At 41.1% G+C, this 25,534-nt stretch overlaps 1 protein-coding gene across 1 annotated transcript in view; it reads right to left on the reverse strand.

Annotated features, from left to right (window-relative positions):
- Window positions 1-19,133: 19,133 nt before the first annotated feature.
- Window positions 19,134-25,534, reverse strand: part of prkcaa (protein kinase C, alpha, a) — a 187,573-nt gene continuing 181,172 nt past the window's right edge. The window contains exon 17 of the mRNA XM_071923327.2: window positions 19,134-24,025. Within this exon, the coding sequence (XP_071779428.1) occupies window positions 23,861-24,025 (165 nt within the window). The 3' untranslated portion in view covers window positions 19,134-23,860. The remainder of the gene's footprint in view (window positions 24,026-25,534) is intronic.

The raw sequence follows: 25,534 nt of genomic DNA on the forward strand, positions 1-25,534 counted from the left end.
TACCCTCAAGATATTAACACTTGTTTCTAGAAATTCCTGAAACAAATAAAAATGCACTGGAAACAAGTGGAATTATCTCACCTTTAAAGAAAAATAAAATTTTGAGACAAAATACGGGACTAAACGACTTGGTCTTTGTCCATGCTGCACTACTGCTGCGCTGTTGTTCCATACATGAGAGGAATTATTATGTTCTATTCTCAGGCATTGGAAAGTACAAGGAGTGATCAGGCAGCTAGATGTTTAAGAGACAACAAGTAAGCATATTCAGCTCTTCTTTGAAACATTTGAGAAAGAATAGTTGACAACTGCAGAATACTAAGTTCATCAAATCTCAGCAGTCCATCTTTCTCCCCCACCAACGTTTTTGGCACATTCTACCATTCATACCTGAGCTGACAGGCTGTGTTGTGCATAAATTGCGACTGACTCTACCTAACAAATGAACATGGAAAAGCAAGCAGACCAAAAATGCAAAGGTGAGGCTAAAAAACTGAGTGGAAACAGTCCCTTGGGGCAGATGTGACCAAATGCCACAAACTGATGAACTTATTTGGTCGTACTAGAACTGACAGTGCAGCGTGTGTCAGTTCTGCTAACGTCAACGTGCCGCAGTATAATGTTGCCACATAGCTGGCATTATAGCTATTATGCTGCCTTCGGGTGCTGTCGGAAATATCGCAATTACGAGTTGGGAGCGCATGAATGATAAACAAGAGGGTAAATATGACAGGGAAAGACAGGATTTTCTATGATTCCAAGTTGTGACGTTTACTGGCAGAGAGCATAATGGTAAAAGTGATGCATTTTTTTTTATTATTAAAATTAAAATTAAATTAAATGAAAATGTATCACCCCCCCCCTATGTAAAATGCCACCTTCACTCTAAAGATTCTAAAAATGCTCTTACCAGAAGAACTAGTCTTATAGATCTTCTTCCTCTTAGCTGGGAAAGAAATCTAGGAAAAAAAGGCAGATTTCCTGAGCCTCCAAATCTCTCATTAGAATGTAAATAACCACGTCGTACAGGGCCAATTGCTTAGTGGGGCACTTTTTTATAAAAAAGCTTTCGTTTGACTGCCCTCACATTGCCTCCGGCCAAAAAACAGCAGTATAACTCACGCCACTAATAGTGCTCCAAAGAAAAAAAACAAGTTATTTACTACTTTTTCTCCTCTAATCATCCGTAACTCGTAATATCCGATAAATCCGATTCAGCCCAGCTACGTGTAGCAAAGCAGAAGCAGCACTGCAGATGGTGGATGTGACAGCACATCAATGCGTGCGCTCATCAGACAAAAACATGGTTCTGTTCATATGGTGGCTGATGCCCACACTTGCCGGAAGCTGGATAGCTGGGGAGCTTGGCATGGGATACGCGTTGAAAGGAATTGATTTTACATAATGAGTTCTCAGTGTGCTGCCACGCTGAGCGCCTAGTGGGAGATTGGGAAGATGGAGTGAATATGTGACAGGATTTTAAACTCTCCGTAAGATCTGTGGCGTTTTTCCTCTTTTTTCTCTCTCCGTGGACTGTGTCATGATTGGAAGTAAAGCCTGTTGCCCTGTTTCTGAGATACGGACGATAACAAAACTGAGAGGATGATTGTTTCAAGTCTAATACACACTGTTAATCAGCTTTGTACGATGTTACAGCCCGTGTTATGATAGTTTAATGAGCCTGTAATTAAAATGTTTGCCTTTTTCTTGCTTTACATGACAACATATGCAATAATTTACTTTAGCTTTTGTGTGTGTGTGTGTGTGTGCTAGCATAGTTGTTATTTATTTTACTGTGCATAACCTGAAAAGAATAGCGCTAGAGCATGGCATATGTACAGTATGTGACAAAGATGAGATATTTTATGAGATTTCCAAGGTATGTTAGATGGATAATTATCTTGTTTCAGCCAATGAATGAATTATGACTAGAGTTACAGACTTTTTAACATATGTTACCTGGATACATTTTCTACATTTAAAACTGAGAAAGTAAAACCCAATCTGGACTATTTGTAGCTTTAAATCAGTGTTTTTCCAGTCTGTGGAGAGTGAACCTGGCCTGGGGTCATGAACCGCGGGTTGGCATGTTATGCAAGAAAGGGAGATGGTGATTAGAAGCAATTGGAACACAAGCATAAGCAATCAATCAGAGTTCACGGCAGCACAAAGGACCGGCGTTAATGAGGAAGGAACAAATGTGCTCAAAACATTAAACCTCAGGTATTCCTGGCCGCGGTGCAATCAGTAGCCATTCATTTGAAATGTCCGTGCCTGTGGCCTATTTTCAGTCTTTAAGCAATGACTTGCAGATGAGATGCTTGCTGGCAGCGCAGTAGACCTTTTTTGTGCTACTATGCTCGACCAAGCGAGTGTTTTTAAGTGTGACGTGGGTGTACCAGTGCGCTGATTGCCCCTAAATGTGTGAAATAGCGCTGCCACACATAGGGTGTCATTACTGAAACAGAAAACAATTTGGGCCGGTTGTACCTGCCGAATGCCTAGTATAGTAGAAAGAAAGTAGAAAGAAGCAATTGTAATCATGGCGGAGATGCCTAAAATAGCCAGACCAATCATCGTCAGTATTGACGTCACATTCTGAATTCTGAATCTGAATTCACTTCTCGCATTACAAACATACAGTATGTGGTTGTATTTAACAAGCTCCAAAAACAATTATCATTTAGTGTATTCTCTATGTGGTTTCATTAAGTACTAGACATGTTTTGCTATAACATATACTTATTAAGGACCATATAAATACGAGCAGTAAAGAGACCTTTTCTCTGCCATACAGTAATGTAGTGGCACTGTTCAGATTTGCAACAATGACACTGTGAAATGCAGTGTGAAACAGTCGATCTCAGATGGAGGGAGTGGTTGCCAGGGAGATTTGACACATATTTGGCTGGTTGGAGGAAGAAGGGGCCAAGACAGATAGACACTGGATAAATAGAAGTGAAACGCACATCCACCTCTGTTCCACTGATGCCGGACGAGGATTCATTTGCAAAAATCTAAGTAGGCCTGTGATAAGAATTGGTGGAGCGAGAATGTTGTGTACTTGGATTTTTCCCAAGAAAGACAGAAATACAGAGAAACTTATGTCCTGTCCAACCACCATGCAAAGCACTGCCACAGACTCACTGTCCATCTGTCAGTCTAATTATCTGCCTCCATGTCTCGTCCTCAGCTGTTCATTTTACAGAAATAGAAGAATCACATTAAAGCATTAATCGCGGTGTGTCAGACTGCAAGCATTAAAATATGGTGAAAAGGTTATCATTAATTGAGTGGTATCAACAAATGAAGCTCCTCTGCGAAAAGCCTGCTTTCATAGAACTTCACACTGCTACAGCTCTTTTAAATTTTGCTGTTTTAAAATATTATTAGCCTAGATTTTAGATTTCTATACAACATACAGTACATATACAATATACATATAAACATATACAATATGTCTTAAAAAATGCAGCTTAAAGCTTGTATAATCTCATATGTAAATCTCAATAACATACCCAAACAAATAACCGAAGGCAATGTTTTCTTAACTTTACTTTATTTACAAACTGCATCTTCAAACACATGAAATCAATATATAGAATAGTGTTATGCTTGGGTAGGTGCTAGGATGATAGGAGGAACAAAGGTGAAGAAATGGATCAATATGTGGTGCATGTTAGGGCATGTGTTTATTTTTTTTGTGAGTGTGTGTGTGTGTGTGTGTGTGTGTGTGTGTTTGTGCGTGCATGTGTTTATGCTGTGCTGCTAAATTTGCTTTGGGCAACACTCACTCTTAAAGCTACACAAGGCAACGTCACATGTTGACGGCTTTCAATGGCAGTGAAAAATCCAAGACTTATAACCAGAAATCCCGTAAGGTGACATCAGTAAACCGCACACAGCATACTCATGTTTACAAACCCGGCCAGTCTGTGACGCTTTATACCAAAGGAAACCAAAGAGATGAGAGAGGAGGAGATCTAATGTTGGTGAGTCCAGCTTTCTCTGGACGCAGCGCTGCTCACTGCTGTTCAGGAGACAGTTTGGATTTCACATTAGGTTTTGATTTTGGCGGTACATGGGTAAAATAAAAATCTTGCCTAACTTTAAAGTGCTGTTTTTCGAAGCGAAACTAAAAAAGTCACTTCATTCAACTATATGAACACGAGCTCGCCCTGTCTTTATTAATGCATCAACTCCAAAGTCTCTCTAATCTGATGTGAAACTCTCATTGTTAAAGCAAACAGTTCCTCTACCTCAACATGAAAGGAAGAACAAAAACTTTAAAAAGCAGATACTAAAAAATTAATCGTCTTCTTGACAAGAGTCTCATTTCCCAATCTGCCAGACTGCATTATCGCAGTTTCTCTGACAAACCGCTTGGGAAGACCATTTAGTCGTTACAGTAGCTATCTGTCGGTCCCCGAGGCGAGGAGCAGTCTGTCTGTGCGATATCCACAGAGCGTCAATATTAATTTCTCAACTTTTACTCTTTCAGCACTTTGAATGCTCATAAGATTATGGCTTCAATGTTTCATTCGATTTATTTCATTGTAGGAAATGCAGCTCATGTCTTCTCCTATACAGGATAGAGACGTCAATAGTGATTCAACCTGTAGCCAATTCATGAAAGCTTTTCCATTTGCTGTTCTAAACACCCGCTGTCTGGTAGCTCTTTCCTAGGAAAAATCCTCTGGCACAGAAGAACTAGGTGGTCCCAAGGAAAAAGACAGTACAGTCACAGTACTGGACACACTGTTTGATTGACAGGTGATCTCTGGGAAGTGCAATGCAGAGAAACAGCTCCAATTATGTGTCGGAGACTTCGGTTTGTGGTGATACAACAGGGAGGAGGCAGGGAGCAGAAAATGATATTACCCATGACTGTAAAAAAAGTGGGATAAAAATAGTCATCAGACTCCAAGACACCAGCCACAAGACAGGCATGTGTGTGCAGACACTTCAGAATGAGACACACACACACACACACACACACACACACACACACACACACACACACACACACACACAAAATAGACACCACATTCAATCCTTCATGAATACTGATTCTTTCCACACATTGTTCTGGTCTCCAAAGGATTATAAATGGAGATTGATCTGAGTGTAACAAAAAATCCCGGGGTTTTATATCTATTGACCGATGTTTCTCATTAGATGTTCAAAGCCGCCGGGACCAACAAAAAGCCTTGCAGTCCCTCTCTGTCTGCAGAGGGATACTCAAAACAGCTCAGACGCCCTCCTGCATAAACACCAACATTTCCTTTAGAAATCTATTTGGACCTGTGACTGGAATCCACTACAGCTTCAACACAGTTGTCCGTGAATGAATACGCCACAAATGCTCCTATTTAATAGTTTATCACCCTAAAATTAATGTCTCTTGTGCATTAAACAATTGGTCAAATCATAAGGTATACTATATTCAAGCTAAATTCATACAGAGAATCAACATGCTCAGAATTTAGGAGGATTATTTCCAAAGCGACGTAACCTAACAAAGCTGACAAATAATGTTTACATTGTCAGTTGGTAGTGCAATGCTGATCAGAGCCACTAGGGGTCCAGATACTATGCTGGCACCAAATGAGGCAGATGCACTCCACTGCTGGAGTAAAGGGCATGTCATCATGAAAAGTAGGCCATTCCTCTTCAGTCTACTCGATTAACACGCACCTAACCCCCTTTAACCCGCCCGCCACCAAAACTACAGCTTTTTTAGAGAACTGTTGGAAATTCAATGGCATGGCAAGGGAAAGAAGAGCATGTGACACAGTGGCCTCCAGCCTGTGTTGTGGCACACTGTGGTGAAACACAGATTTCCAGGACACACCAAATTATTGACTGGTCAGTAGAAGGCAGGGCAAGCGATTAGCTGCTTAGAAATGTCACATTAAACTTAATATGACAATATATAATGGTCAGCGAACACAATGAGTTGCTGAACAAGGCACCTTGTACTAGTTTGTTGAAAAAAATGTGATTAGTAGGTTTCTATATTGAATTTTATTGTTTTAAGTTAAATGATAAAATTCTGAATTTAGTAGTCTTTATTTTTTGGTATGTTCTACCAAATGAAAACTAAGTTTTTAGAACTTTCTTAATCCATCATAACCCTAACCCTAACTAAAGATTCATATCTGTTTGACAATTACAAACTGCCTCAAAATACAGGCAAAACTCATGTTTAGTGTCACATACTGTCAGTGCTTTTGTCAAAAGCTCACAACATAAATTTCAAAATGTCTTCAATCCATAAATTAATATGCAAATAAAGACAGTGGTTGAGTTTCAAGAGGGAAATGGAAATATATGCTTTTCATTTTGGTTTACTGATACTGAGATGTTGACTGAACTCTACCAATGGTTACTTTCTAACATTAACGTTATCTAATTATTGGAATTAATTAGTTTCACACAATAAAACAGTTGATTTGTGTGACCACAGGTTAACTCAATTATTCATGGCTACAAAGATACCATGTTGCTTGATAACAAAATATTAAACCATGCAAACAGGCCTACTCTCCGTTATGGATATCCTCCATCCTGGATATTGTCTGCCCAGGTGCAGTTCTGTTAGCAGCTGCATTTGAGCTGAATGAGCTGGATGCGGCTCATTTCAGTGACCAAAGCACAAGGAGCATAACAGCAAAACAACTGACACCTAATTTGAATGTGTGTTTGTTCCTTCTCTGACGAGGGTTCGTCAGCGGCACAGCACGGATCCCTTTTGGCATGCTTATTGACCCAGTTTCCATGGTTGCTGAGGGTTGCCGAGCGCTGTCCCTCTGTCGCCTCCGATGCGGACAGGCAACAGGCAGTCTGGGAGTTAGTGGCTGTCGGGCCGTTGGTTGCTAGGGCCGGAGGAGCCCGGGGACAATAGCGGTCCAATGCAGGAGAAAGGCGGTATGTCATCAAGCCTTGGACACAGCTGGATGAAGCTAGCAGCCCCTATCATCACCCTGCTGAGACCCGCTGTTGTATACTTTCAGCAGAAGCTCTAGAGGGGAAACACATGAGCACTACACATGCATATATGTGCACACACACACATACACGTGTCATGCACACACACACATACACACATTCTTTTGCACACATACACACGCAGTCACACAAACATACATATACACCCACACCCATACAGCACATCACACTCACACATGAAACAAACACGTCAAAGTCCATTTCCTTGACCTACAAACTGTTCTGAGTCTACAGGCGCTCTCTCCTCCTCACTAAATGCTTACATGAGCATTAGGAGTGTGTCACTGGTCATAGCAGTATTACTAAGGATGCAATGTTTTGCAGTATTTTGACTACCCTAAATGTCCTCCAGTATAAAAAGAAACGCTAGCAAAATAAATGACAGAAGGCTGAGTTATTTCATCCCTGATGCTTCCAAAGCAACACTGAAGGGCAACAGGAATTGAAATGCACTGTCGAAAGTAGCAATTTAAAAAATATTTTTAAGAACAATGATGTTTATAAAAGTATCATTGATGTGCTTTTCCTTTATATGTATACCCTACATATCATACAATTACTAAGGATAACAATGATCACATTTCCCAAACCTGAGAAAGTTAAGTAGTATTGCAGTTTACAGAAGTACAAGTATGCCCCTAAACATACCTTCACACAAATCTTAATGTTGCCACATATTTGCAGTTGAACCAACTGACCTAGGAGGCGTTTTTCTCCCTCCCGCTAAAGCCTCCACAGCAGCCTGCACCAAAATACATCTCTGTTCTGTAATGTCAGATCATCCTAATTGGATCGGGCAGCTCTGGCTGTAGCCCAAGCCTTTCATGCTGTTCCAAAGGCAATTCCCTGATGTCTTTTAGCAAATGGTTTTTGGCTTGGAGCTGTCTTCCACTGTGTATTCTTCATACAGTATCATGACCAGAATGTGGATGGATAGCTTGTCAGTCAGCTGCTTCGCTGCATTAATATCTTAAGATCTGGTAACAAGATGCAGGGTAGAAAAGGCCAGATCTTTACATGCATCCATCCATCTGCAGGGAGAATGAGATTCTGAATATCAGCAAAAGCGTGCCAAAATTATACAATATCTCTAATGATTTAATTTGATAAATGCATAGGAACAGATGCGTAAGAGATAGAAAGGAAATCAATTTTAAACAGAACATAAGTTTGGATGAAAATTTAAAAAAAATCAAAGACAAAGTTGAACTGTGAAACACTGAAAAATTGAACTGTGAAATGACATACTGTATCTTCACTGCCAAAAAGCTCCTCAAAGATCTGTTTGTTCTACCAAAGCTTTGTGAAGTTCAGGAGCAATTTTCCTGACTTGCATTATTCCATTTGGAGACATGTGTGGCATAAAAACGGCAGACAAGTCCATTGAATCTAACAGAATCTAAGTGAATGGCACAGTAGTGATCCCTAAAAGGGTAAAAACTCCATTGACTCTGGGCTTACGCAGAAAACAGTCAGTGACCCACAGCAATAGCACTAACATCCATTTCCTGTGTTTGTTGTGAGAACAAGTCTCTCTTTATAAGTGCTTGACTTGGCTGTGTCGCCAGGCAACACTATATGGAGAGGGCTCCGAAATAGTCAGGCATGAATGGACTGATGAGCTAGTCCCAAAACAAGGCTTCCTGTTTGCTGGTGCATTTTATATGCTAGAGCAGGGGTACATAACAGGGGATACAGGAGAAAGAGATGCAGGCACAAACACAGCACTGTAGATTATAGGCCTTTAAGAATATTATACATATTACACACACACACACACACATACACACACAAATCATGCAAAGCAGTTAAGTACTAGAATATAGGCAAGCTTTCATTTAAAATACAGACCTCCAAATGCAATTCACAGTCACAGGTTCAATAAATGGCTGAGAAATAGATCCATTTCATGTGTTAAATTTTTTACATGCATGTTATTCTACTGCCACACTGTTACTCCACCTCCGAGAAGAATTGTTTTGAAAATCTTGAAGCATTAAAGACAGGATAGATGTCTGGGTACAGCCACAGTACTGTGTAGAAGTTAAATAAAAAAGTGTATCATTGTCATACTAGAAGGTTTTTGCAAACCCAGCACCTCTCTATCCTGTGATCACTAGAGAGCACTGTGTTTACTTTCTAAGGATATTCCCATCAGGGTGTTTTTTCAAGGATGAGTGATCCCTGAAACAAATGAGATGCAGCCAAGAGAGTAGCTTGATGCCACTAGGATTGCTTATTCTGTCGGTGTAACAGTGAATTATTAACAGGGCCTGGGCCAGACCCAGTAGTTTAGCTGAGGATACTCAACAGCTTTGTTCTATTGTGAAGCATTACCACCTACAGTAAGTGTGGTGTGTTCAGGGATGAATGCACCGAAATGTTATGACTTCACACAGGTATGTCTACGTTACAAATCAACTGAGAGTATAGCTAATGAAGCTACAAATTAAAGGATAAGAAAAAGAAGAAAATAAAAACAATACCTCTATTAATTTTGCTAATGCTATCTCTTGGATTGCTAATCTCCTGACTAGAGATGGGGATAGGGCTTGTTGTCTAAATGAATTAACATTTTCTTCTCTGCATCATGACCTAGACCTAGACAGAATTGATGGGAATTCAGTGTTTTGTTAACTAAACCTAATAATATATTCTAGTATTATTAGCTATCAGTTATTATTGACTACTAGTAGTAGTGCCGTAAGAGATTCACGTAGGTATCATTTATCAATATCAAACAAGCTTTTATCACAGCTGGCTCACTAACTAGCTAGCCATTAGACTAAACAACCTGATATGCTGTATGTACACTACAGTAGTTTCTCAGTATGAAATGTGTGCCAGATGTTGTCAGTATTGCTGACATGGGGATTTAAAAACAGATGTATTTTCTTGTTGACAGAAGCGATAAAGCAATAGACTGTGAACAGCGGTGCTACTGAGTTAACAAGATACAAGGGTGGAAGAGAAATGGAGAAAGACCACATGACTTTAATGATGGGATACAGGGTTGGGGATGTGAAGCCTAACATAACACCGTTTCTTCATCCCTGAACTTTGAAAATTGGCCCATTAAGCTTGACCCATAAATTGGCCCATAAACCTGCACGACGACTCCAATAGTAGAGATGAAAAATACAAAGATTCATTGAATATAAAGGGTTAAATAAAGACTGTGGTCCAACTCAGTAATTTAGCTTTTGAAGATATGTTTTAGATGCCACACAAAGGGCCAAATGCAACGGCTGAAACATTCTGCTGCTGGCATCGGGTGAATCAAAGCCAATAACAGCAGGGTTTAGGTCAATTGACTTTCAATTTAATCAGTTCGGGAAGTGAACCTTATTTAAAATTGAGTACCTGAAAGTTCTCTTGAACAACAGACTTTTACATCAAAGAGAAATTAATTCTCTACATAGAAAGTAAGTGGCCAAATGTGGCGTTTGAATTGATTGAACTGAAAGTGAATAGACTCCAATCCTGATACAAGTGAAATGTCTTCTTGTGGTTGATTCACAGTATGAAACCTCTACATTATTATGCACTTCATCAAGTGGCCAGTTATCATGGACACAGTGTTATGTTGATAAACGTCTCCACCTCATTGCAACAAGTAGTTTCTCATCTGGAGAGGGTGTGAGTAGCCAGAATGTAGCCTGTCCTGGACTGTAGCCACAGACTCTTTCTCTCCTGCAACTGTAGATGCTGAATGCAGTGCACCGATAGAAAAACAACTCCTTTGCAGCCTTCACTAGCACTGTCTAAATCTGTGCTATTAACACTGTGTCTGGCTGACACACTGAGCCGTGGCTGTCAGCCAAGTAGGACTGCAGGCTGCCTATTGCAGCAGTTTGAACAAAACTCTTGAGATTAATCTAAAATGACAGCAATGGGGAGAAATCACATCTGAAGATCAGTTTATTTTCAAGTAACTTGAAGTAATCAGTGATGTGGTAGTAACTAAAAGGGAGGGTAAGCTATGATTTTGAGTCAGTGATCATCATTACAAGGTAAACAGCCACCAATATAAAAAAAAATCAACATTTACAAAACAACTTTAGCTGCTTTTTCCCTTAAAAGACCACATTCTCATATATCTTACAGCAATTTGATATTACTTACTATGAAGTATACAAGGAATTTAGGTAATGAAGATATATGCAACCCTAAGAAGGTGGGTAAACTCCATGCTGTAAATTAAAAAGTAAGTTTAGGGTTAGGGTTTACCCTCCACTACATCTGTAGAAGTAATTGATGCTGTCAGCGTTCAGATAATTCAATAGAAAGACTTCATCTTAATTGCAGCCAGCATAATCAGACTAAAGGATAAGTATACTAGAGTAGGCTATGCCATTTACCCGCAGTCCATGTGTTGGCTACCTCCACTATAGTGTACTAGGGCCAATTGCTTGTTATGCCTGCCGTTTAGTCTTTGGCTGCAGCTCAAATCGCTGTCCATGGTGCTGAACCAGAGAGAAACGTCCCCGTGTTGAACAGTCAATACTAAATCTGTTAGTCAATCGTGCCAGTTGAATAAACTGGGATATAGAGGCGGGTAAACTAATATTTTTATTTGCGTATTACAGTTTAGGCCTACACACTTTTTTTAGTCCGACACAAACCATGCAAATGCATACTTAACATAGTAAGTAGTGTCAAACTGATTTAAGTTATGACGGCAGGGTCTTCTAATGAAAAAACAAAACAGAAATGAATGTTTGGTTTGTTTGTTTTTTTGTTTAGCCTATATTGGTGTTGTTTTATATGTTGCCTTATAATGATCAGCGACTGGAGGTCATAGTTTGCCGACCTTTGTGTCTACAACTGCGCCACTGTGAATGACAAATCATTTGTACCGAGCCCAGTTCATGTTTTCTCATGCCCATTATCTCTCGCCATTAAACCGAGTAAAAGTGCGAAACCACTTTTTCTTCCTACAAAACACAGCCGGAGACGGTTTGTGGCCACTAATCATATAAATAAGTTTGGCTTTTGCGTGCCTATAATCAGTGGCGTAGGCGTAAATAGGCTATAACTCGTCGTCAGTTTGATAATAGCCTACTAACTAGAATGTATAATGTGTATTTATGTCATAACATTTTATGTCAGCCTAAAAATGTGGGTTAACTCTATTCCCCTAATTAAAAAGGTGGGTATCCTGAGTTTAGGTCGGTTTGCACTTGCAATAATGGCTGTGGTGGTACGCCGTTAAAACGACATAAGTCTATTTGGCAACATGTATTCATACAAGTCCTGTCTTAACCGTTAGCAAAACATTTTTAGAAATACGAACACCAAAAAAGGCATTAAGTGGCATCAACGAAACTATCAACAACGCATTTCTCAGTCATTTGTATGGAGCGCAGTTAAAAAATGTCGACTATTGAGATTTAGCTTTACAAAACACACACAAAAGATAATACAATAAACGTATTCTTACCTTCACGGAGAAGTCTCGTTGAGTAAAGCGCCCTTCTCCTTTCTCTATTCCTTCTTTCTCCTCTTGTTGTTGTTGTTGTTGTTGTTGTTCTCCTCTGTTCTGTTCCGTCGGTCCGTGTTGTCTCCGGTTTGGCGCGCGGAAAAGCTTGTGTGGCGGACGACGGCTGCGTAGCGCGCGCGCTCCACTACTACCCAAGCCAGTGCGGAGCGCGTGGCGCGTGGCACGTGGCACACAACTCCGCACCTCACCTCTCCCCTCGCACCTCCAGGTGGGCAGCCGAGAGGGGAAAGATGCTGCGTTCACGTGATGTGGGAATAACCGTTGGAATGACTTGGTTTAAAGCAATGACTTGGAAGTCCAGGACACCGTCAAAACGACATGGATGAAGTTTTCTGCAGAGTCTGGATGCTCCTGATCAGCACACTTAACACACATGCAATTATTGTGAGTGATACATGTGAGCTCATGCTTTACAGTCAGCCACAAATGAGAAATCCACCAAGTAGGCCTAGGAAAATTCAGCTATTCACCCCCCCCCCCCCCCCCCACACATCAAGAAAAAACCTCCTCTGGAATCAGCCAGTGGTTCTGGTTCTTCTTTGTTCAGCCAATCCTGTACGGAGGCACGTCTACATCACATCTGATTCATGCTTTGCGTGGAAACAGGCGATGGGGTGCACGCTATCAAAATGACAACATTGTGGCCAAAACAACTGGGTGCACTGGCTACATTTGGGAGTTGTAAGCAAAGTCATACACCATCTGAAAGTTTAAAGAATGCGGCAAATTCACCTCCGGTATACTTGTCAATGACTGGCTGAACAAAGAAGAACCAGAACTCTGACTGGTTTTTAACTTGATGTGTTGAGCTGAATTTTCCTATAGCGCCACTTAAGTAGGCTACTGGAGTTTTCAGGTGAATGCAGTATTAGATAGAAACAAAGTGGAATTGTAATGCAGAAGAGAGAGGAAGGGGTTCTCGCTATTGCCTGTAATGTTAAGAGGCCCTCTGTCCGTCACCTCCAAATCAGTCTGCCATCACTTATTTTGAATTTCAATGAAACATATAGCATGAAACAGGTCTTGTCATTGACATATCTTTATGCTTTTGTTGTCAGACAACTGTACAACCGTAAAAAGTGACTTGCTTCAGTCACAAAATGCTAACAGGCCAGCAATTATGTTACATCATTGTGTCAAAAACACAAAACAATAGCCAACATGCTAACATTAGCGCCCAGTAAGTCTGTATCCTTTGAGCAGCCAGTTTTGAAAATGCCAAGGAGTTGGTCTGCACCGTTTTGTAGGCTACTACAAATTTACAAAACTTTCTAAAACAGCCTGGGAAAATATATGCTTACATCATAGTATGCGCCCATCTTTTGTTAGCTTCAGTGAGTCAGATAGCATTTTATCAGTTTAAGAAAGGTGTATTTTACAGGTCATGCATCTGTTTCTCAAACAACAACAACAAAATATGTGACAAAGCACAAGACAAAGATTTCATATTTGTTGTTGGAGTACAGGCAAAGTTCTGACAACTTCAGTACAAAGAGACAAAAAACATGAGCGTGAACAGTATGGTGTCTCCTCTTTTTCCTGTCACTATCTTTCCTGTTTGTTTCTAACCATTTGAGATGGCTTCCCCGTCAAATCACAAACGATGGTTGGGATTGTGTTTTGTATGTTGTGACATAGTGAATTGTAAGGCCTACTGTATAATCCCTAAAGAGTGATTTTGACAGAGGTAACAGCCTAATTGCAGATTAGATCGACTGTCCAAATAAGCGATTTGAGCTTCCTATTCAATAAACCCAGCTTAATTCTTGAATACTATCCGGAGTTGATGAAATATGAATGTGAAAGGCTTGTGATGGTATTGGGCCACGTGCTTAAGAGGGAACAACTTTACACAGAATCTGAATTGCTGTCAGACTAAATTTAGCGCTAAGCATCTCCGAGCATATGGTCATTCATTCAATCATTTGGGAGCATCTGGCGAATCACAGCAGTGCGTATGACTAACTAGCACACTCCGTTTCCGACTCTGATTAGAGGCACGAGTCCATTAAGAGGCGTTCATGAACTTCCACGTAACCTATCGGCGACCCCACTGCAAGTCAGGCAGGTCCTTTCCCTCCCATCTTCTGTCACTACTTCTCAGAAGCCTATGTCTCACACATTTCATCATCATATACTGTAAAAGCTGTTCAGGCAAACCTATGTCTTCCACCTTCCACTATTCCCTCCTCTGCTTTGGACAACAACTACTAACCACAAACATGGCAACCCGCAGGCATTGTGGACAACCTGACCGCCTGCTGGCCAGAACAAGGCGAAGTGAGAGACAGCTGAGTGAAAAAAATAAAAATAAAAATACATTTCCAGTGCAATTTTTTCAAAGGCGTCCTCCCTCAGATGCTGAAGTTTTAAAACCCCTAGTCTTCCCCCTGAGAATAACAGGCATGCGTTTAATGGATTAGACACAGAACAATGGTTGTCTCCTAGTTTGATGTCAGTATCTTCTCTGCACAGTTCAGACTTTGGAGGATGAAGCAAATAATGTATAGGTAGTGTACCGTGTGATGGACTGGGAGGACCGAATGACAGGACCGAAACCATTTTTATGGATCTGGTCTGTCTAAAAGAATTTTGACTAATAATTTCTATATTTATATTTAAATTCCTGAACTTATTCTAGCAGGGAAATTAAGAATTTAGTCTCGTCCTGGCTTATAAAAACATGGTGCGCTCATTTTTTTAATGCAAACATAAATCATGTAAGAGGCCCAGGGTGAATCATTATGCACCAAGACGCTAATGTGTATCAAACTGTAACAATATTCCCTCTGTTTTACTTAAGGCCAATAATGCCTCCCATAACAAAACAACATGGTTGTATATTTACCTAAGCTCTGGCGGTTTCATAACAGTTTCCCCTGAAAGCCTTGCAGATGCTAAGTTACTGTGATGAAGCTGTGTATGTATGGCTGTGTGTGTGTGTGTGTGAGAGAGAGAGAGCGAGACAGACCAGTGAACTGAAACATATAGGTGTTAAACAAAAGCTCACACACCAGCTGGGTCTTCAGTCAACATATTGCAGGGCTTCCTCTAATCAGACAACAGCTATGTGTCATCTGGAAATGAGTGAAGAAATGTACAAAGGGTCGCAGTAAAAATATCTGGCTACAGCCCAGGACAGAGGCAAAAGGCAATTTTTATACAATTAACTAAATGCAATAAAGTGTAATCAACGGATAACGTTTAATGAGAGGCTTGTTTTTCACAAGTAGAGCAAGGATGGAAGGCTTTACAAAAAAGCCTCGAGCCCCAACGTGTTGTAAAAGAGTCATCGGAAACCTTCCAAACCTCTTTCTATGCCAACAAGTCATCGTTCAGGGCATTGGCTGCCTGCCAAAAAGCAGCTACAGTAATTATGGGTCCTCAGCGAGATAGACGAAGGCCATCTATTGAGTCGTGGAGTCCAGTGACTAATAAGATGAATGAGTCTAAAAAGGGAGGAGGTCAAGGTGGCTGGGTAGGAATTCCATCAATGGAGAACAAGCTACTTTGACTGCAAACTGGTGTGTATGTGTGTCTGTGTGTGTATATTTGGTCATTTGTGTGAGTGAGTGAGTGAAGGCCTGGCTATGAACAGTGGGGACTATAAATTCACTGCATTTACTGCATTCATTTTCATTCAGCGTCGCAATTTACCTCTACCTCAAACGTGCATACACACAGGTTAAAGTTTATGTGGACATAGGCTTATTCTATTTTTGAATGGTTTGAATTTTATTGGGTTTTTATCAATACAGTGACAAAAATAAAAAGATATGTTGTGCTTAGTCCTAGGCTTAGGCAATATACATCAGGCATTTGCTCCATTTCTGCATATATTGTTCTATTTTTCAAGTGATAAGAAGTTTGTTCATATGTACACCATTCCATAAACCAGTCATGGAAGGGCTCCTCTTGAGATTTCCACCTCCTAATTATTAATTGCCTCCCCACCAGTATGCTTGTTTGAATCAGATCTGAGGTGCTACATTGAGAAAGTATTAGTGGGTGTCATAATATATATAGACTGACAAAAATCAAAATTAGTACCAGTAAATTCCTGAATTTGTTCATGAACTTTTTGCCAGAAACTCTGAAATACGTTTCCCCTCAGAGCCTTGACTCTTCCAACATTATGCACCTTTGAGCCCCAATCTATATAGCCATGACGTGTAAAATAAAAGCAGTTAAGTATCTTGAATCTTGAAAGATGGAAATCTTTGAGATCTCCCATTGTCAATGCCCCTTATTTTTGACCAAGTCTTTCCATAAAAAAAGGTGTTTTATCAATACGTAATTTAGAGTTTCTCCATATGCTAACTTTGCTAACTTCCTGCGTAATGTTACGCTCAAAGTCTCACGGGAAGAGAGATCTTCTGCCATTGAAAGTAGTTCCAACAAGTGCATTTATTGGTGAATTTTATGTTCATTTTACCAATTGTCTAAACAAGCCTGGCAGGTTTAAACAAATGTTTTTAAAATTAACTCACCATCCAACCTTGTAGCGCTGCTACAAGTTCACATTTTCTCTCTAGGATAATGCTAGTCGCCTATGATTACTTCACATACTGTATGCTAAAGCATTAGCATGCACACTGGACAGAACGTTCTACCAGAGACACACAGATGATTTTGTCGCCAATCCTCTTGTCAGCATATTGGGTAAGCTGATCGATGGGTCAATCTCCCCAAAAGGTCGGTGTCGTCCTCTAATGGAATCCTTTAACAGTGTGTCCTTTCCCTTGCGGAGACAGTGCTGTAAAGACAAGCCCCAGGTGTGCTCACAGCATAATTGAGGTGAAACCTATTAGAGATCGTGTAGTGTCAGTCAGGCCTTAGTCAACCAGGCTGAGCTGCTCCTCAGTCCGTCGATCCTGATGCCTCCTGACAGCTCCGACTGCTACACCATGGTCTTCCATCACCAACACCCCTCTTCCACCATCTAGACTCAGCTCAGCCATCCAACTAATGAAGAAGCCTGGACCACACACACACCCGTCCACCCACACACAACACACACAAACACCTTGACATATGCATGCACACACACATGCATGCTGTACACACACACGTACATACTGATGCATGCAAACACCCACGCACGCTAAAAAAAGAACAAATTGCTAGATAGACAAGTGCGGGTACACGTGCTGAAAATGCAGAATGTATGGATTAATATGGAACGACGACCCAATAGATGCAATATGAAAACTTGGGAGCTCCCAAAAAACAGAATAACACACATGCCATATCTAAACTCATTGCTCTCTCCCTCCTCCTGTGTTTACCATGCTTATTATAGCTCTTCCTGACAACAGTACTTGTTCTTTGTTTGTCAGGCCCGGTTGCTTACGGCGGAATCGTAGGATTCCACGTGAGAGAACAGCAGTTTGACAGGCGGGCAGCCAGGTGTGTGTGTGTGTGTGTGTGTGTGGGTGGGAAGGGGTTTGGCTAGGATCGAGGTAAAGGTTGAACTCCGACCCTGAGGCAGTCATAGGGGCTCGAACCAGATGTCACTCAGAGCACCGACCCGCTGCAGAGATGTTACATTGCGGCGTAATGAAAAATTCAGCATGGTTTCATGCTTTTTTTTTATATATACCAGCGCCGGTGTCATGAAAACTTTATGTGCAGTTGTTGTGTTTACTGTATGTGTACACCCTTCGTCTTCATGTATGATCAGCTTGAGGCCTAAACCATGTTGCAGTTTTTTATTACTTACTTTCACACAGAATTCTTACGTCTGTACCTCAATTCCTAACATCTAATCCGGTAGAAATGTAACCATTCCATAACCAGTCCGTTCAACACTAGCCTGTGGATGATTTTCTAGCTGCTTCAATCACATAAATAATTTTTTTTCTGTAATTGCGAGTCTGGTGTCTTGGCGGGCAAAAGAGCATAACCATGCGCTCATGATTTCATAGCTTCAGTTCCGTCTCATGACCGCTTCTCTCACCTATCTTACCTTTCACCCTCTGCTGCGTACTACCTCGTGAAGAAGAAATGCTACAAGATAAGAAAAGGAGATACTTTCTTGTCATAGATTGATCTGCCCTGGTGCAATGGAATGAACTGAGGTGGAAAGTGAAAGCCGCACTTACCTAGCACTCAAGGTAGAGGAAATGCAAATGCTAAAAGGGAGTTAGCATTTGCTAAATATAGATTTTTCAATTGAGTTTTCTTTCAGCTGGGCCAATTAAGCAGATCTCGGGTATAAACCGTGTCTATCTTGAATCTTTGCCTCCAATAATCTCATAGATGGGTCTTTTTTCCCCCCCCACAAACTGAAAAGTTGAAGAGTGTTATTTGAATTGCGCATCAACCAAGTCAACTTCCTTTGCCAACTTTTTGAGTGAGGAAACCTGACAAGGACATGTCAGTGCAACTTCAGGTGTTGCCAGTGATGCATCTCTCAAAATAAACCAAACATGCACCTGTCCCATTTGCGGTGAAGCCCAAATACCGAGCGTCACAGCTGGATCTGACCTAGAAGATCCTGCAGCGATCTGACATCCAGCTTCAATGACAGGATGCATATTTGTGCAAATAAGTCACAATATAAGGGTTATAATAAAGTTCAAGTGACTATTTCAAAAAGAAAAAAAACAGCACTTGCTTCAGTATGGACATCATTTTCCTTTTTTTATTTGCATTATCATACATTAGGTACAAATGACACGATCGATTACAAGGTAAGTAGCTCAGACTCGTTTTAAGGGTTTCAGGCTGACGGAGGGGGAGGGAGGGAGGAAAACTAACATACACCATTTGCAAAATACAATATATTCTTTCTTTTACAGTCTATGTAGATATCTAAATCATTTATGTACAAGGACAGAAGAAGCGCTTGGTTTATAAATGAACAAAGACAGGAGAGTGAGAGACCATGTTACGGTGTGGGTCAAGAGATAAGGCATTCCCGCGCATCATTGATCCTGTGCTCTGTACAGCCAAAGAGATGGCGATTCACTTCAGGTTCTCTCTTTTCAACAGCAAACAGGACATAGAACCGAGCGGAGAGCATCGACTAAGCACGGAGAAGTCAAACAGGGTGCATCTAAAAGCAAACGTGGGACCTAAAAAGGAACGACTGTAAGAAAAAAAATACATTTGGCTAATTCCTTTCCCATGGTACATTAGGGGAAATTTGGAGAGAGGAGGAGGAGCTGTCGGCCAAACAGCTGCTTTTCATGAACGGATGGGATTGTAAAGGTAATAGGAGGGCTTTGTTGAGATAGATGACGGATTGATTGCCCAGGCACTGAGGAAGGAGGAGTAGGTAGCGCAGGAGCGAGACAGAGGGGGGCGTACCGTAAAAGACAGGGGAGGGACGAGGCAGAGGGGGTTGTCCATCAAACCATTCTTCACTCAGCCGTCCCTTCATTCCTCCAGCCAATCCCCATCAATCACCTGTTTATTGTTCTTCAACCCCACCCATCACCCCATCCTTGGATATTCTTGATAGAAACTCACTTGTTGACTCGCCAACTCGCTAAATCGTTCAGTCTTTAATAGGCACAGGGAGGTAAAAGGTAAAGCAAGCATGTTCACACAGAAGGGCGAGGCAAGTCGGACAGTTTTCTGATTGTAGAAGACATTGGCCCCAATGTATGTGCTGAGAATTCTGATTTACTGACCAGATGTAGAAGCATTTTGCGTGGGTAAAATGTGAAAGAAGAATTTTCAGGTGTGTCAATTGTAAAGCACAAAGATGGAGGAAGAGGTGAATCAACTTTACTGGGCTAGAAAGTGCTAATGTCCCATTGGACTGTGCTGTAGCTAACGCTCTACGATATTTCATGGTATGGCCAATTGTCTACGACTGAGAGAATGGACAGATGGACGAGGAGGAGGATGAAGAATTTTGTTTTCTCATGCCCACTTTCACTGGGACCTACAGTTAAAGGATTTGAAAACATCTCTTGGAAGAGGGAGACAGGAGAACAGCTTTTCGTTTACTGCCATTGCGGATGCTATCAATGGGATGGGATGGACACATAGAGCGGTGCAGGTTAGGACAGGCTCAGATGAGGGCAAAGCTGTTGTTCAGTACATTCTGTTTGAGTACGTATTAGGAGAATTCTCTCTCACTTTTCTACAATCGACTTTAGAGGCTGTAGATGTTAAATCAAATGCTCCACAAGTTGAAATTCAGATGCAGTTTTGCCCAGGGTGGGACAGGCTACACGGGAAGGAAAATCTACTACCTAACTGACTGGCATTGTACATTGTACCGACGTGCATCGGTGCACTCATGGCTACATGCAGTATGTTGCGCGGCGGACAGAGTGTGTACAGCAGGTGTGGCTTTAGGCAGGTGTCAGCCTATAGAGAGAGAGAGTCGTCAGGACGACTACAGCTAGTGCAACGCTGCTATCATCGGGTTCTGGCGTTTTCTGGTTTGGCACAGGCGAAAAGGTTACACGACAGGAGACACAGGGAGAGAACACAACCCTTAGAAAAACCAGGGAGAAAATATTACAAAGGTTTCAATAGTTAACTATATATATCAGTCAGATATGAGTTTTCTACGTTGATATTTCCTTTGAACATTCCTGAATTACTTGAGCAGAAGCTAGAGAAATAAAATCGACGACATCGACAACACATGACAAAATATAAAATAAAAGAAACAAAACGGCTACAAATTGACAACACGACATTACACATCATAACATAAACCCCATTAATGAGACACTAGAGAGCAAGTGGTCCCACTGGTCTAGCAAAAGAGCAGTGCTACTGAGTCGCACCTCACAACAGATCTGGATTCAGTGTTCCACATTGCCCTGTAATAGGGAAAGGGAAAGGGAACCACATATATCGAGCTTCTACAGGTAAGAGGACTGATCTAGAAACCACTGGCCAGGTCACAGGAAAAGAAAAACATTTCACTTTAGAAGTAATCTGTGTGGGATTGTCAGTAAATATGTCATCTAATCTAATTATTATAGATAATAATAATGACTGGGTTCTACAGTACGTTCTATAGCTCACTTAGAGATTTCGACTTCTCACTTTTGCTAGACTGTGTCATCAAAACTTTATTTGACTGTGATCCAGTAATGACAAAATCCTACACACAGCATCTTAAAGAGCCTAGCTGGTCTCAGATCAGCACTCTTAAGGTCCTTGATGTGTAAGGGCCCAGGTTGAATTTTGGCGACTCATCTAGATCTATGGTTAAGGTTGGAACTCCTTGGGGTTTCATACTTCGTAGCATGCAGCATTTAGTTGACATGCATGGATGATCCCTACCAACAGCATGCAGATACAGGAGGGACGGTCGACAGCCAGGCACGCGTCCAGTCAACACACTATTTGCATTCAAAAAACATTGGATATGAGTAGAGATAACTGAAAAAAATTGCTTTGATAAATCTGCCAAAACGAGTCGCACAGATATCCGTCACAACTTGCTAAATCTGGACTCTGTGAAAGACACCCAGTTGTTACAAAGTTGATCTGTATTGGGTACTTTTGTTTTTTGTTTCTTTTTTTACATAGAAATATACGTTGAACTTATCTAATGTAATAAAAGCACATTCAGGTGTTGGTATAAAAACTGTAAGTTGCTATACTTTTTTTTTTTTTTTTTTAAATAACTCATGAATATTTACAAAGGAGTTACACACTGGTATGTGATACATTAAAATATTATGAATCTGATCTAATGGAAAAATATGTATGAGATCACAAGAGCGGAGGAGAATAAAAACTAATCTATTTAAGAGATATTACAGAAAAGAAAAAAAAAGGACACGCAAAAAAGGATTCCGACTAATATGATCGTCTTGGATCCTGGATACAGGACAAGCTTGTTGCCAGGGCAACAAAGCACGGTCAATGGAGATGTTCCGTTTTCTTCTGTATCCAAGAAACCAGACAAATGGGTTGCATCTACTTTATATATGAGGGCATGATATGCAATATAACATTGCATGGTTAATACAGAAAACAATGACTTGACATCAATTTATTTTATAGTCTACAAATTTAAAAATGACAACAACAAAAGAAACGTCCTTGCAAGTTTGGGTGATTTCCTTTGAAGGAACTGGATTTAAAAGCAGCTCCTGTAAAGACATTTATGGCTGTAGGGAGGCTTCATTTTAGTCGTGGGCGTGCAGATGGGACAGACAGAGCAGTTAACACTGAATAGTGTTAGAAAATGACAAACTGTAAACTCTTTAGGTGCGATTTCTCAAGGTAGATATGACATGTTGTCTGCCGCTGCCCACATACTAAACTGATTATTAAAACCTTGTGGTTTTAAAATGAATGACGAGGGAAGAATACGACCTGCAGCTCAAGTAAGGGCTAGGAAAAGGCTGTGTCAGTTTTGTGCTAGTGTGTGTGTGTGTGTGTGTAGCTGTGTTTTAAAAACCAGGCAAACTACAATATGAACAGGGTGACAACAGTTCAACTAATAGTTATGACGAATCGGATTTGATCAATATGTTTCCCCCCCCGACACATGTGCATGCATGTGCGTCTCGCATATTTGCGTTTTTACAGGCTGTATATTATTGAGTTATAATTCGTAAGTCGATTTGCTACACACACCGGAACGCGAGACGGGCTAGAATTGAGTTGTACTAAAATAGAATCTCACCATCACCGTGAAAACAACAGAAAGGGGAAGAAAACTGTAAACAAGATACAGTATACAAACATTAAATCACAAGGTGCTGCTTCAACGCTGGCACCCCCTGTCCTTCATATTTGGCTTTAGCTTCTAAACTGCCTTCTATGAGCGGCTTTCAGGTCATCACACAATATCTATATAGTGAAAATGATCCATATAGAATATAGTGTGAGCCGCCGAACCAGTTCTGCAGGCTGTAATGGGCATCCATTGAGATTTGTAAAGAATGAACAGTTGCTGAGAGACATCAGTTTTTGCAAAATGAGTTAATCCATCCCTTAAATGGTATTTCAATTAAAAGTTCCTTAATTATTCTCTTAATTACATCATATACTGGCATAGATTAATAAAGACGACACCCATTCTCCCATCTCAATGCCTGTAATAATGGTAATAGGCTTTCCAGTACAAATTGCAGCGGAAAAGAAGGACATCCTTGTCTGCACCCTCATCGTCAAAATCAAGGAAATTGTGGCAGCCTTTACATTTTACGCTGGCTAATCTATTTATACTGGCAAAGTCATTACACAGAACAAATATCCATGTCCTAGAATTCTGCTTATTAATAAAATCAATACATCGAGGTTTAGTTTGGGCCTTGATCAAGTTGTGGTCAGATGTTAGCTTGGCGGTTGGTTTTAGTGGGCGGCAGTGAGCAGGGAGGTTCCTCAGGGAGATGGTTCCCCCTGTCCTTCTCATACGGCGCTGTTGAGCGCGGGGTGGACAAACTGCGGGTTGATGAACGAGAAGCCGGCGAAGTCCGCCTGGTCGATGTTGGCAATGACCAGCTCGTCCGGCGGCGTGAGCTGCGGCTGGGTGCGCGTGAAGAACTTGTCGAAGTTCTCTGCTCCTTTGCCGCACTGTTGGGAGAGAGAGAGACAAGAGATGGGAAGGGAGACGTTAGACATGAGGCGCGTGACATGATGAAGGAGAGAAGAAAGGCGAGCGACTACAAAACAGACATGGAAAAAAGTCGGAGCGGCCGCAAAAAAATACGCACAAGGACATCGATTCTGAGAAGGCAAGAGGCGGTGCGTTCGGCAGAATCGGGTTTTTGTCACGATTTCCACTAATGGACCCAAAGCACAGGACACACACCATCGGAGGCATCATCAGACATCATCAGTCATCAACCTCATCATCATCACCCATTAAAAACAAAGAAAACACACAAACACAGGGCTTGGCAATTAAATGCTCAGACAAAAACAACAAGCAACATTAGTGAGTGCATCCGCTTCACCCTATTTACTAGCAGAAATGTAACTGTGCCAAATTGAAATAATTTATGAGTCCATGCCCCTTCCTCCTGTCCCATGGCCCATTCTACACCTGATCCTCCGCTTTACTTCTCCTATTACTGTATGTCCTTATTGCAACAATAACCTCAGATTACATGCTCTACATCCCGTTCACCTGGATCATTATGCAATTGCGTCTCCTGGATGCCGAGTTAACGTTGGCGCAGCTGTGGAACAGCGATCCAGTTTTGAATAAACAAGGCCCGGGTTTGCTTCAGTGAGGGGAAACAGTGTCAGGGCCTCTGCTGTGTTGGCTCTGACCTAATAACCTGCTCCTTTATCATGGCTAAGATGTATTATGCGCATGCTTTTGTGCATTTGAGCATTTGACCCCCCCCCTGTCAAATCTAATTATGTTACAAAGGATAGCTTGAAATAGCAAACTAGCAATAGCATCGATGTGCGACGAGATCACAAAGGGGTTAATTAGCATGTTCCAAAGAGGGAGGCGAAGCGTCAATATTGAACAGGAGACATCAAAACAGTTCTCATGTTTCCGTGATGAGAGGATAATCAAATCGTATCAAAGACGTGGAAACGGATGGTGTCACATGGCCGCAGAATTAGCACTTCAGAGACGTTCTCAACAAAGGAAGGTCACATACATGCTGGGGGATGTGGGTGTGCATCTCATTACTGTCGCTTCAATGATATCTCCCCTGACTTCTTGAAAGACACCTACCTGATGTGTGCGCATGTAATGGCTTTCAAGATAAAAAAGTGCCATTGTTGATATTTAGTAGTGCTTAATACAGGCTTGATTTAGTATTATATTAAGTGTGTTAAGTATTGTTATGTTAAGTATTACTACATTTAGTTTGTGCCAATATCTGATGTGCTATCAGTTGCATCACTTTCTGGCCGCAACACTCTGGTGTGAACCTGTGAAGGCCTCAATTTGTCATCTAGACATGGTGTGTTGGATGAATGACATTCCACTTCACAGCCTTCGACCAGCTAACCTAAAAAGGCCATCAGAGACGACCTTGACTTCAGATCAGGTCCTTAAAGATGCAGTGAAAGTGCAGTGATTCCAACTCAGTCAGGTAAAGTTTGATGTTGATTGTT

Source organism: Centroberyx gerrardi, chromosome 3 (genome assembly GCF_048128805.1).
Source record: "Centroberyx gerrardi isolate f3 chromosome 3, fCenGer3.hap1.cur.20231027, whole genome shotgun sequence".
NCBI lineage: Eukaryota > Metazoa > Chordata > Actinopteri > Beryciformes > Berycidae > Centroberyx > Centroberyx gerrardi.